The 12,549-nt window shown below is 43.0% G+C and overlaps 1 protein-coding gene across 4 annotated transcripts in view; it reads right to left on the bottom strand.

The window, feature by feature from the left end:
• CCDC85C (coiled-coil domain containing 85C) overlaps positions 1–12,549 on the bottom strand; it is a 168,776-nt gene that overhangs the window by 33,529 nt on the left and 122,698 nt on the right. For 2 of the 4 annotated variants that reach the window (XM_053375507.1, XM_053375488.1), the window contains one exon: positions 7,892–7,930. The exons of the other annotated variants lie outside the window; for them this stretch is intronic. In XM_053375507.1, coding sequence (XP_053231482.1) covers positions 7,892–7,930 — 39 coding nt within the window. The remainder of the gene's footprint in view (positions 1–7,891; positions 7,931–12,549) is intronic. 4 annotated transcript variants of the gene reach the window in all.

Genomic DNA, 12,549 nt, shown 5'->3' with positions numbered 1-12,549 from the left:
CCAAGGTAAAGGACTTCTTTATCCCCCGCACCTACCCACCCCAAAGCTTTTAAAAAATGTTTCCAATATATAAAAAAGTATTGAAAAACTAGAGAAAACAAGAGAAAGAGAAAAGAGAATGTAACCATGGCATATTCCCCGCTTGTCCCTGCTACCAGGTATGGTTCCAGTACTCAGTCCCTGTATATTTGTGTGCATGCATGTATATAAATCTATATGCCATTAAGTGTCAGAATGTTGGAAACCAGACAATCAACAAAATATAAATGCTTCGGATTTATCAAATATACACTCTTGGATGGAAACAATACAATTTTATTAGCATGAACTGTGTTCATTAACTTTTTCGGTTTTCAAAGGCCATCCAGTAGTGGATTGTTCTCCGTTCTGAGGCTACAAAAACATGACCTTTCCAGTTGCTTTATGCTCCATTAAAGCTTTTGAGTTGCATCTGGTGCTGCAATGATATTTTTCCAGTTCGAAAGAACTGGAAGGAGGAGGTTCCATTGTGGCAACAAAATTTGATGGAAGGCCACAAAAACAAGCTTAGCTGTGCATACAATAAGAATCCAGGTGTTTTGAGAGTTTGACTGCAACCAACATCTTCTACGTCAAGTAGTTTTCTTCCCACTGATATGCCAAGATCTTAAGAGCCAGCAGTGTGTCGGAGGCCATTGGAACCCACGGATTAACGCGTACGGAGGATCCCATATGTGAAATTTGTCATGGGGGAACCAACTCATGAATCCATCATGACATGAGTTTGCAAGATGCAAACAGAAGGCTCTCTTTCTTGTCCTGACCCCAGTCTGCATTTTCCCCTTCTGAAAATGCACTTCAGAGTCCAGCCATCTGAGGCAAGAGGCTCATAATGATTTTGAAGTGTCGGGAAATGGTACACAATCATTTGAGCTGTGTGAGAGATTGCATAGGCCCTTGCATATCTGCTGTCAGGCACGGCGGTAACGAAGCTAAACAGCACAGTGGGGAGTTGCGTTCCTCAATTGATTGCCCCATTTGGTTTCAAGGCAGAAGTAAAGCAACACTTTACAGAAGTAAAGCAACAGAATCCCAAAAACCACATCACAAAAACAGCTGACCAGGGTTTGGAAGAGGTACAAGTCTCTTCTTACACTGTTCCAGCCCTATTGGGGAACTTACTGGCTTAAGTTCCACTGGCTGGGCCACAGGTGAGCTGGCAGAGCCCGACTTACACCAGTGTAGGCCTGGCTGAGCTCTGGCTCAGCTGGGAAAGCCCAAGATAACTCCGAACTCTCTCATCCTGGTGTATCTTGGGTTCAAATTTCATTGCAAACCCACAGAATCTGTAGCACTGCAAACAAATTTTAGTAGAGTCCTGTGCAGTATGGAGTGCTCCTGTTCAGGGCTCCAAGCAGGTAGGCAGTTATTCCCTATTAAAAGATCCTCCATTCCATCCCCATTTGACTTTCTCAGAGAGTTTTCCCCAGCAGACACGCAACATTGTGTACTCACTGAGCATTCTCAGTTCCTAGTCCTCTTAGGGATGTTTTGGGTTTGGGAATGTGGGTGGTTATTGCTGTTGCCCACTTAGGATTTTCTCCCTAAAGGGTTGCTTGTTTGTTCTTCTACATACTGAACCTGTTGTTGCCTCCTGTTGTGCACTGATGGGACCATGTTGGCTACATCCGATTCTAAGAAGAGCCCCATTGAATCAGGCCAAAGGCCAATATAGACTAGCACCCCTTTTCTCACAACCAGGTGCCTATAGGAACCCAGCAAACACCACCAGTGTGCAACAATGCTCTCCCCCAGTTTGCGATTCTCAGCTATATAAAGACGGGCACTCCGAAAATGAGTTCACTATCCATGGAGGATAGATAAGATACCTAGACTGATAGTGCAATGTCAGCATACAGCTGACTGCCACTTTACCAGTGGTCCCATCCATCTTGGCAAGATGTGAAAATAAAGGAATTAAATAGAATGAGAAGGACACTCAAAACCTCACATACTACTCACTGATATAAAAAGGGAGGGGTTTAATTATTATTAAAGTACTATGGCTAATCAAAGCATTAACAGACTGAACAGCCAAATGAAGAGACTATGGCTAAAAATAAATAAATCACTCGACATTTATTTTTAGCTGCCATGGTGGTTACTGTAAGAAAACGGAAATATTTAGAGGGGTCCATAGCTACTGTTATTTTCAAGCAGATGCTGGATGGCCGCATCTGACATGTGTATTCTAGTTTAGATTCTTGTATAGCAGAGGGTTGGACTGGGTACCCCTTGAGGTCCCTTCCAACATTACAATTCTATTATTCTATGAAAATTTAACTCCAAAACTGAGGTATAGTAGAGGACAAACAATCGAAGATTTGTTTTCAGCCAAGTGGCAAGCATTTATTTTATATATAAATGTCACAACAATGTTCAAATCCCTCAGGCGAAATATGGCACTATTTGGAATTCTTAGTAACTCCCCAGCTTCAATATGAGAATATCACAAGAGTCTAAGGCATGGGTAGGCAAACTAAGGCCCGCAGGCCAGATCAGGCCCAATTGCCTTCTGGATCCGGCCCGCAGATGGTCCAGGAATCGCCTGACACCCATCCTAGTTATAGCCACAAGAGCTCCCATGGGGTAAAAAGGCTTGTTGCATTCCATGGGGTAGAGCATCACAACTGCCCTTGAGGGATACAGCTGTGTCAGAGGCAAGTGCCCAGCATGAGTCGCCACAGCTGGAGTGCTGAGAAGATGTGGGGAAAGCACTGTAGTTCACCGGTAGAGAATCCGCTTTGTGTGCAAAATGTCCCAAGTTCAATTCTTAGCATCTCCAGGTGGCAACAGGAAAACCTCCCTTGTCTAAAATCCTGGGGTCTCGCTGCCAGTCAGTGTTGACAACACTGACCCACAAGGACCAATAGTCTGACTTGGTGTAAGGTGGCTCACTATGTCCTTACTGAATGCCATGCTCCAGCTCTCAAAGTTTTCTTGCAAATGTCTCTTTTTGTTCTGGAAAAAAAATCCCTTTTCTTCATTGCAATATAGCCCCATTAGCGATAATTCTAAACAGCTCGGCTGGTTTGGTTCGTTTCGGAAACTGCAAATGCAATTTGAGACCAGCTAAATCAGGTCTTTGCAACCCCACGGGGTCACATCATTAATACCGCCACTGTGCACATTTCATGAACAATATGTTTCACTTTTCAACCAAATCTAATAAGATATTACAACAGCCATAAGAGGGATAAAGCATTTTAATTACCCCTGTAAAATCCTCCTTGCGTGCTCCTCGGATGCTTATAAACACTCACCCATTGAGGCAGGCTTCGTTACCAAGTTTAAAAAGATTACAGAGGAAAAGAAAAACCCAAATTGCTCATTAACGGGACTAGGACGAATAACACGTCAAGAGAAGACAGCGTAATTCCACTTAAACCCCTTTTTTAAGGAATAAAAAAGAGAAAATCATTGCGTGCGCTTCGACAGTTTGTTCACAAATAAAGAAGAGCTACTGTTATTATCCTCCCTACTTTTCATTAGCAGAGATTACTCTTAAATCCAGTGTTGCAAACAATTATTTAAAGGTGTGGGGTCACCCAGTACTGATGCTCCCTAATCCCTTCCCATATTAAGTACTTTAATGAGCGATGTAAAAATCTAGGCACTGTCACCAGCAGTGCTTAAAAAGAGCTGGGCCAAGACGAAGGACAAGATGGTGTCCACACAACCCTCTAGCCCATGTAAAGGACCAGCAGCTGAATCTTCATCAACAGGACTATGTCCTCTTCTGCACTTGAAACCAACAGGCCCCAGCTCAGGGACACACACGCAAAGATGTCTAGCCTCAGCTGTGTCTGGAAATGCCCTCCTCTGGTCTTGAGGGGTCTTCCACCTCACCCAAATATCTGAAAGACCAACTCTTTCCCTACAGACCCTCTTGAGTTTTAAGACTGACAAACAGGGGCCTTCTTGGTAATTCCTCCAGTGGATTTGGGGATGGGGGGCTGGCGCAGGAGAAGGCATTCCCTGTGGCAGCTCCTAGGTGCTGGAATTCCCTCTCCAGAGAGATGTGCTTCCTCCATATGCAGAAGACACACCACTTTGATACCTGAAGTATATCTTTTCAGGACTCATGTGGTTCCTACCCTTCAGGACATTTTCCAGATACATGTAAGACAGGCATGTTCTCCATGACCTCAGCAGCACCTATTGAAGTCTTCCCTTTTCCAACAAACTTTTAAAGTGGAGTTTGTTATCCCACTCTGTATGAGTATTGGATTTAAAATCAGTTTGTTTGTTTTCCCCATAAAATTTAGACACCACTTGACTGTAAACAACAACAACACCTCAAAGCGGTTTACAAAAAGAGAAAACTGAGAGAAAAATCGTAACCATAATTTTAAAACATATACAAGTTTTTTAAAAAAGAAGATTAAAATTACCTCAACTTTCTAAGCATCAGGGTAGGCTTCTATACAGTGGTACCTTGGGTTAGGAACTTATTTCGCTCTGGAGGTCCGTTCTTAACCTGAAACTGTTCTTAACCTGAGGTACCACTTTAACTAATGGGGCCTCCTGCTGCTGCCGCGCTGCCACCACACGATTTCTGTTCTCAACCTGAAGCAAAGTACTTAACCTGAGGTTAGCGGAGTCTGTAACCTGAAGCGTCTGTAACCCACGGTACCACTCTATATGAATTTGTGTGTGTGTGTGAGTGTGTGTGTGTGTCTTTATGGTTGATGCTTTTGTTGTTAAATCGCATCACAAGAAGTGATTCATGAATGGAATGAGCTAAATGAATAAAAAAGTTATAAAAAAAAAACCTGAAGGGTTTCAACCAGTATCTGATACATCTGACAGTTTGAATTTGAAGGCCTAAGCAAAAAACAACAACCCATAATTTGATCGCAACGAACTGTTCTGGCGCTGTTTCTCTTTTTTAAAAAATACTCTTCTTAAGCTAGAGAAGGACAAGTTCAAGAACATTGTATGCCCAACCAAAACTTATTTTACAAAAGGTTATCTATCATCTTGTCGTCTTGGGAATCAGCACAATGGTACCCAACAACTTTCATTTGTTGAGTTAACAATCATTGCATTAGAGTCTTCGCAAAATGGAATGGCCAACTGTTCTCAGTGAGACTGTTTTGTCGCCTTGATATTGTTGTGTCCCTCCTGGGCGATTTAAAAGTGCTCCCCAAACCCACCCTTCTCTTACTTTGATCTGTCAAGCTGCCATTTGATGGTCTGACTTGCAAGGGAAACAGAATGAACATCAATCTTGTCAACTGGTGTGCCGTTAGAAAGCTTCCTCCTAATGATAATGTGCATGTCTGGAGTTTTTAGTTACTGTCAGTCAAATGGGTAGTTGAGAAGGAGGCACTGGGATGACGCACAATAACAGAATGCAATGCTACCGATAGCATCGCAGATTGCAGGCTTCCCAGTGGGTCGTAATTTTCAGACACCAAACTGTAAGCCTCGTGCTTCGTCTGGTTTTCAGTGACTGATGCTGACCAAAAGAGACAGCAGATTGTATTTTATATTCAGACCGACAGCGAGCAAAGGGAAGGGAGATTCACAGCCACTGCAGCTGCCGAGAGGCCAGAACTCAGCAGAGGAGCATACGCTCTGTGTGCAGAATGTCTCATGTTCAGTTCCCAGCACCTCCTGTGAAAGAATCTCAGATACCCTAGCTAAGAATACTGTTGGGTGATACCCAATTGTGGACTCCCACAAACACAGTGGAGATCCAGTTGCACAGCTGAGACTTTCCCTCCCTCTCCTCCCCTCTGCAGCCCCATGTGCCCTCCCAAATTACGCTCCTGAGGACTGGAGCATATCTGCTAATATGACTACGGCTCTCGCCCCATGCCTAAGATCTTGGAGAGCTGCTGAAATGAATGGTCTGGTGGTTTGACTCAGCAAAAGGAGCTTCAAGCATTCACACAAATTCTGCAATAATAGTTTCCATAGCAGCACAACAGGCAGTAAATGTATGTGTTGTTCCACTTCGTTTTGAGTAAGGGGTGGAGCAGCTGTGCCCCCTCCCATATGCCAGCATGGCAAATAGGGAAAATTGGAGCCAAAGTCTGAAAAAATGGGGAGGACCATCCCAGTTTTAAATCATAAGTTGCCTTAATCGTGACTCATGGAAAGGAGGGATATAAAGTTAGAAAATAATGACAGAGAAGAAATAATGTTATTAAGCCATACGGGGCTTACAACAGCCAAAACAAAACAAAAAGGCTTGAAAGATTAAGAATCATCACCACCAACATCCTCATCAAAAATAAGCATATTGAAAGGATAGTTATTTGAAAGAGTGAAACATACAGACAGGCCATTGACTTATACATATCCAAATATTCTGAATTTTCAGTTCCAACTTTTAAATCTTAAGAAGAATTTCAAAATCTCAAAAAAGTTTTATACAAATTATTTTGCACCTCCAAAAAACAATTCACCCCTTTAAAGCCAACTTCTTCATATATGAGATAATTAAATGGAATATGTCTAGAAATCTGATTAGTAAATGAATAAACGTAATACTGATTGCTGGTTTTATTTTGCTCTTTTAATTGTGTGCCGCTTCCATGATTTGTTTAAAGGAAGTGGCATATAAGTGGACAAATGACAGAGCAGAGATCACTTTGCACATAACTTGATGCTTCACACATTAACTAGAACCCCTGGTTTGGCATTATGGGAATAATCCATTTGCCTCTACACACTACCCCCCAGCTGCTCTGCTTAATTAGCTACTTTGTGCAAACAAACCCTGATTCGCAATCCTGGTTTTCAGGGCAAACCATAGTTTGCTGGTCCAGATGGACAAGTAGTGGTGGCCAACATGCCTCGCAGGTGTTTTGGACTCCCAACTTGCATCTGCCCCAGGCAACATGGTTCATGGTCAGGGATAATGCAAATTGTGGTCCACACTTCTGGAGAGCAGGTACATTCACACTGTATTGACATCCCTACCACCCCGCTCTTCTCCCTGCTGCCGCCACCCTGGTAAGCCACAGCAACGCCAGTCCCAGGAGGCCAGTGAGTGCCATCATCTCTCCCCACTAGCCACTCTTGTGCTCTCCACATTCATGTTCAGTTAGCTTTCAGATAACACCTAATGGTGCTTTAGAGAGGTGGGGTTATGAGAAGCAAAGCAACGGAAGGTCTTGTGAAGGATCAACAGGTTTCTAAGGAAACACAGAGGCTGAAATCGTTGTGAAGGGGAACTGGGTGAAAGACCAAGACAAATTGTGTGGATTGCCAACGACATTCTATAAGTGGTCTATTCATGTGCAGCACACATGGGCGTGGAAGACACCATCCAATGTCCTTGCAATATATTACGAACAGGTATGAAAACTAAACAAGTGAAGGATCACATCTCAGAGGAAATACATTGACGGCTGCATTTTCTTCGAACCATTAAATATTGGTACAAAATGTAACAACTAAGGTTCTTGTATTAAAAGGAGACCATGTGCTCGTCACTGGTGTGAATTATTTACCACATTGGTAGATGCTTCTTGCCCCTCAAATTGTTTTGCTCATATTTAAAGTACTTCGGTTTTTGGCACTCAAAATCAGTTCTTTGTATTTAATTGATTAACAGAAGGTCTCCATCCTTCACTGGACATATGCAGATTGGTCAATATTAAGTGGAGAGGATTTGATAGTATGGCCTCAGTATCAATGTATTTACCCACCATGCTGAGCATGAGTCAAACAACTGGGCATTCATTTAAAAAACTCGGGATTACTAAAAATGGAAACTGCCAACATTTGCAAGTTAGACATACGAAAGCAGCAAAGACCCATCACCGACATTGCAAGCCAAGGCTTCCCCATATCCCAGAAAGCTGGAAGCTTAAATGTCTTAAGATATGTCTACCTTAATTAAATTTCTTGGTGAACTGTTGTGACCAGCCAGCTAGGAGGGAACAAAAGAATATTATACATATCAGATTATAATGAAAAGCAAAGCAATATCAAACATTCAAAAACTGCATCCTAAAAATAAGCCCCCTCCACATTTGTGTTAATCCTTCCTGCATTGAAGAAAGTTGTGGTCATGCATGAGATATGCAGTTCAATAAGCATACTGGGGGGTGGCCCTGAAATAAAAGGCCTCAGAATGTCTTATATAGGAGGTCTGAAAAGATGAGATTGGAGAAATGGATGGACAGCACTGCCTTTTTCACAAGGGTGAAACTGAAATAACACAGAACTCAATTAGTATAAAACTGGCATGGAAAATAAATCAAGTCCCGCAGATTTCAGCAGTCAACAGCCTAGCTTTTCACTCTGAAAAAATGGGTTTGTGAATTAAACTGGAAGAGGTATTGCAACAGTGTGCTATTTAGAGAACTGGTGCAAATTGGAATTCGTAATTGACAGCAGAGAGATAAAGCTGTGGGGGACGCATGACAAATAGCGGGGGATCATTAATAAGGGGTTTCGCTTCAGCATGTAAAATTAACAATCATGAAAATATTTATCATCTGTGGGGAACAAGGAGCAAAAGCGGCGTGTGGCATCACGTGCTTTGTGTTCTACAGATGCAGAGAAACCGAACTGAAATACAACAAAGCCACTGACATTCCAAAAGGGCTGCCTTTCTCTTCTTCCCAGCAAAGCAAGGCAAACTGAACCTGTGCTTTCAAGGGAGGAGAGGAGAGCAGGGTGTGTCACTGTGAGCATCCTGAAGCATGAATGGCAAACAGGATATCAAGTTAATTTTGCAAAAATACACAGCCCCTCTTCTCCCCACCCAGCTGGAATCCTCACATCTGCAGTAAAGCCCAGATCCCACTAATTTATTTGATTCACACTGACTTCTTTGGTGATGCGATTTTTAAATGTTGAGTCAATGTCTTCTTTCTTCTTCTTTAGTGATCAATTGTAGACAAGTAAGATTGTCTTCCATAAACGCGGTTTTAACAATGAGTCCATAAGTGACTGTGGAGGCCAGTTCTGGATCTACACATCCTTCCACAGTGGGGACATTGGTTTCCAGGCAGGAGTTGATTTGCCAAGTGTGCCTTCCTCTTGGCACGTTTCTCCCTTTCGTTCTGAGCATTTTCAAAGCCCATGACACCTTTGGTAAAGGCTATTCTCCAACTGGAGTGCTTGCAGGCCAGTGTTTCCCAATTGTTGGTGTCTATACTACATTTTTTAAGATTTGCCTTGAGACATTCTTTAAACCTCTTTTGTTGACCACCAGAATTACCCTTTCCATTTTTAAGTTCGGAATAGAGTAGTTGCTTTGGAAAACGATCATCAGACATCCGCACAACATGACCAGTCCAATAAAGTTGATGTTGAAGAACCATTATTTCAACACTGGTGATCTTTGCTTCTTCCAGTACACTGGTATTAGTTCTCCTGTCTTCCCAAGTGACATGTTAAAATTTCCAGACACCCCAAATGTACCCCACCACCACCACTCTCTTCTCCCCGTTAGCAGGCAAACACTTACTAAAGGACCCTTGTGCTCCCTTCCAGTTTTACAAGTCTATGATCTGTTATCTTAAGTTGCAGTAGTCAATGTTGTGTCCTCCAGATGTTGTTGAACTCCAACTCCCATCTGCTGCAGTCAACGGTCAACGGTCAAGGATGATGAGAGTTGTAGCCCAACAAACTGGAGAGCAACATGTTGGCTATCCTGGCTGTACACAATTACCTGGGAGCAAGTCCTGTCGAATAATATGTTTGGGTTTGGACTGTAAGAGACACACACTGAAATGGCATTTACGTTTACAATTATATATACTCAGCGTAGCTTTTTGCATAACAATAACTCTTAGGCTAAGAGAGAGAGAAATTTACACCAGGAGACTGTTGTGTTACCTAAACGGGTAATATGAAGATGCAGAAGATGCATGGAATCCTTCAAGGATATTTTTGCCATTGGTGTAAATCCTTGAAAATTCTCATGGACTGGGTGATCCAATTGGACCACAACTACACCTTCTAAATGGAAAGCACCTTATTCCCTATCAAGTGCAGGCAGCAAGCTGGCCGTAGGGTTTGAGAATCCCCACTCAGCCACAAAGCTCACTGAGTGACCTTCAGCCAATCCTAATCTCTCAGCATAACCTATTTGCTGCGAGGACAGTGGGGACTGCAGAGAGAACCACCATGCACATTGCCCTGAATGCTTGGTTTGCTTTCAGCCATTGCTGGAACAAGTTGCTCACTCGGGAGCTCTCCGTGGTACTGAAATGACAGGCAGGATGTAAATGTAAATAATAGGATTAGACTGTGGCTGCTGATGGCCCAGTTGCAGCACTTGTGTAGTTGCTTGCTAAACTGCCGGGAGCTGCATGTTTCTGAATACTAGCTGCTGGAAAACATGGGAGGGAAGAGTGCTGATGCACACAGGTCCAGCTTGCAGGCTTCTTATGGGAACCTGTTTGGCCACGGTGAGAACAGGATGCTAGACTGAGCCAATGCCCTGATCAAGAAAAGCCATTCTTGTGCTGTTAGGTTAAACTAAAGTAACTAAGCCAACCTGCCCAGGAGAGGGCCTGTTAGTGGTACCACGTGTTTGTGTGGTTTGAGGGGTGGAGTTGCATGGCAGGGCCTTCTCTGTGGTGGCTCCTAAGCTGCCTGGTGCCCTTCCCTCTTGCACTATTATTGGGTAGTCAGGATAAGACAGACCTCTGTATTCAGGCTGTTAGGTGAGTGTGTCCCCTCCTTCTATACTGCTGTGTTCTTGCTCTTGTGATTTTCTTCAGTTTTGTGGTTTTCATTTAATTTAATGGTTTTAATGTACTGTATATTATTTTAATTTGTTATGTTTAATGTAATCTATCCTGGGACCATTCAGCGAACAAATAGAGTTTTGATTTTGATTTTTTTTTTTACCCTGCAGAATTCATGCAAAGTAAGAGAAATTATGTACATTATCCTCAATTTGTATAATCTATTCAAGTTGCAGAATTTGGAATGCCTGGGCACACATTTTTTTTAAAAAAAACAACAACAATAGTATGAGTCCACACATACCAAAACATAAAACACAGCAGTTCAGGCTACAGCCTATTTAATATTTTACCTTATTGTGCACTAAGGAGAAGCTGAACATAGGAAATTGTGGGCTGTTTTTCCCCTCCCCTCCTCCACGTTATGAGTCATTTGCTCGAAATTGGCCTTGTGGTTTCGTGCATTAAAATAATAACAATTTCCACCCCCACAAACAGGAGGGGGCTTGGGGGAAATAAGGAGAGATTTGCAATTTCATGTTACTTGTGGGAGATACGTGCGCGGCTCCTTGAGGATATAATTGCCACATTACAAAGCTAACAAGCACAAACTGGAAAAGGGTTCTTGAGGGAGGGAGGGGGGGCACTACTGTTCATGACAAATGAGAGGCCTATGCGAAAGACACAAACATAACGAGTGGGAACCACAAATGGCTTCTAACATGGCTCCAAAAGAAATAATCTAGTTATTGTTGGGGGAGAAGGAAAGAGCTTACCTCCTCCTTATACCTGGCAGATCCAGATGTGATCCTAGCCTCAGGAAACATTGGCTAAGTGGCTGATTGGCTTATGTGCATGAAAACACATAGACTACTTGCCCCCTTTCGGTGTTCATTGCATGAAAGGAGTTCCAAGCGATCAAAAAGGGGCCACATTGCTGGACCTGCCCCACACTTTCTTCAGTCCTGCTCCTATACCTTAAGGCCCATGAATAATCATAGTTTAGAGGTCCCGGGCCCTAAGGAAGTCAGATTATCCTCCACCAGGGCCAGGGCCTTCTCAGTGATGGCTCCTACCTGGTGGAATGCTCTGTCGCATGAGACCAGGGCCCTGCAGGATTTAGCTTCCTTCCGCAGGGCCTGTAAGACAGAGCTATTCTGCCTGGCTTTCAATTTGAACTTAGCCTGATCTTTTATTCCCCTTCCTTCTCTCCCTCTCCCTTTTTTATGAAGATTACCCGCTCTGGGATCCCACAGCTAATTCTCCCCTGGTCTCCTCACTGGCCCAAATAGGACTAATTTAGCCAGCTAGCCCTGGTGATCATCTAATGTTTATTGGATGGATTTCCCCCTAAATTGATTTTTGAATTCTGAATTTATTGTTATTCACGTTTTATACTGTATTTTATGCTGTTTTTTGTTGCATCAATTAAGTGTTTTAAATTTGTTGTTAGCCACTCTGAGCCCAGTTTCTGAACCGGGAAGGGGGGTATAAATAAATTATTTATTATTATTATTATTATTATTATTATTATTATTATTATTATGAGCGCAGATATCTGCAGCAGGAAACCCTACTATGACAAAGTCACCAGCTAAGGAGCCAGGAGAAATCCAGGTCCCTGAGCCTAATGATGGAGATTCACCTGAGGCTGACAGACAGGAGTCCCCAGAACAACCTCCAAAAGCAAAAAACTCATAGGAGCCTGAGGAACCAAATACCTCCCACAGTATTTGTGCAGTGAGCGCAACAGTAGGGAGGCCATAGAGCATAGGAGGAGTGCCTGTCTTCGGGTTAAAGGGTTGGCTATTTAATAAACTAAGCTCTCCGCAAGGGGGCACAG

Source organism: Podarcis raffonei, chromosome 1 (genome assembly GCF_027172205.1).
Source record: "Podarcis raffonei isolate rPodRaf1 chromosome 1, rPodRaf1.pri, whole genome shotgun sequence".
Lineage (NCBI taxonomy): Eukaryota > Metazoa > Chordata > Lepidosauria > Squamata > Lacertidae > Podarcis > Podarcis raffonei.
This window is presented reverse-complemented; position numbering and strand designations above follow the sequence as displayed.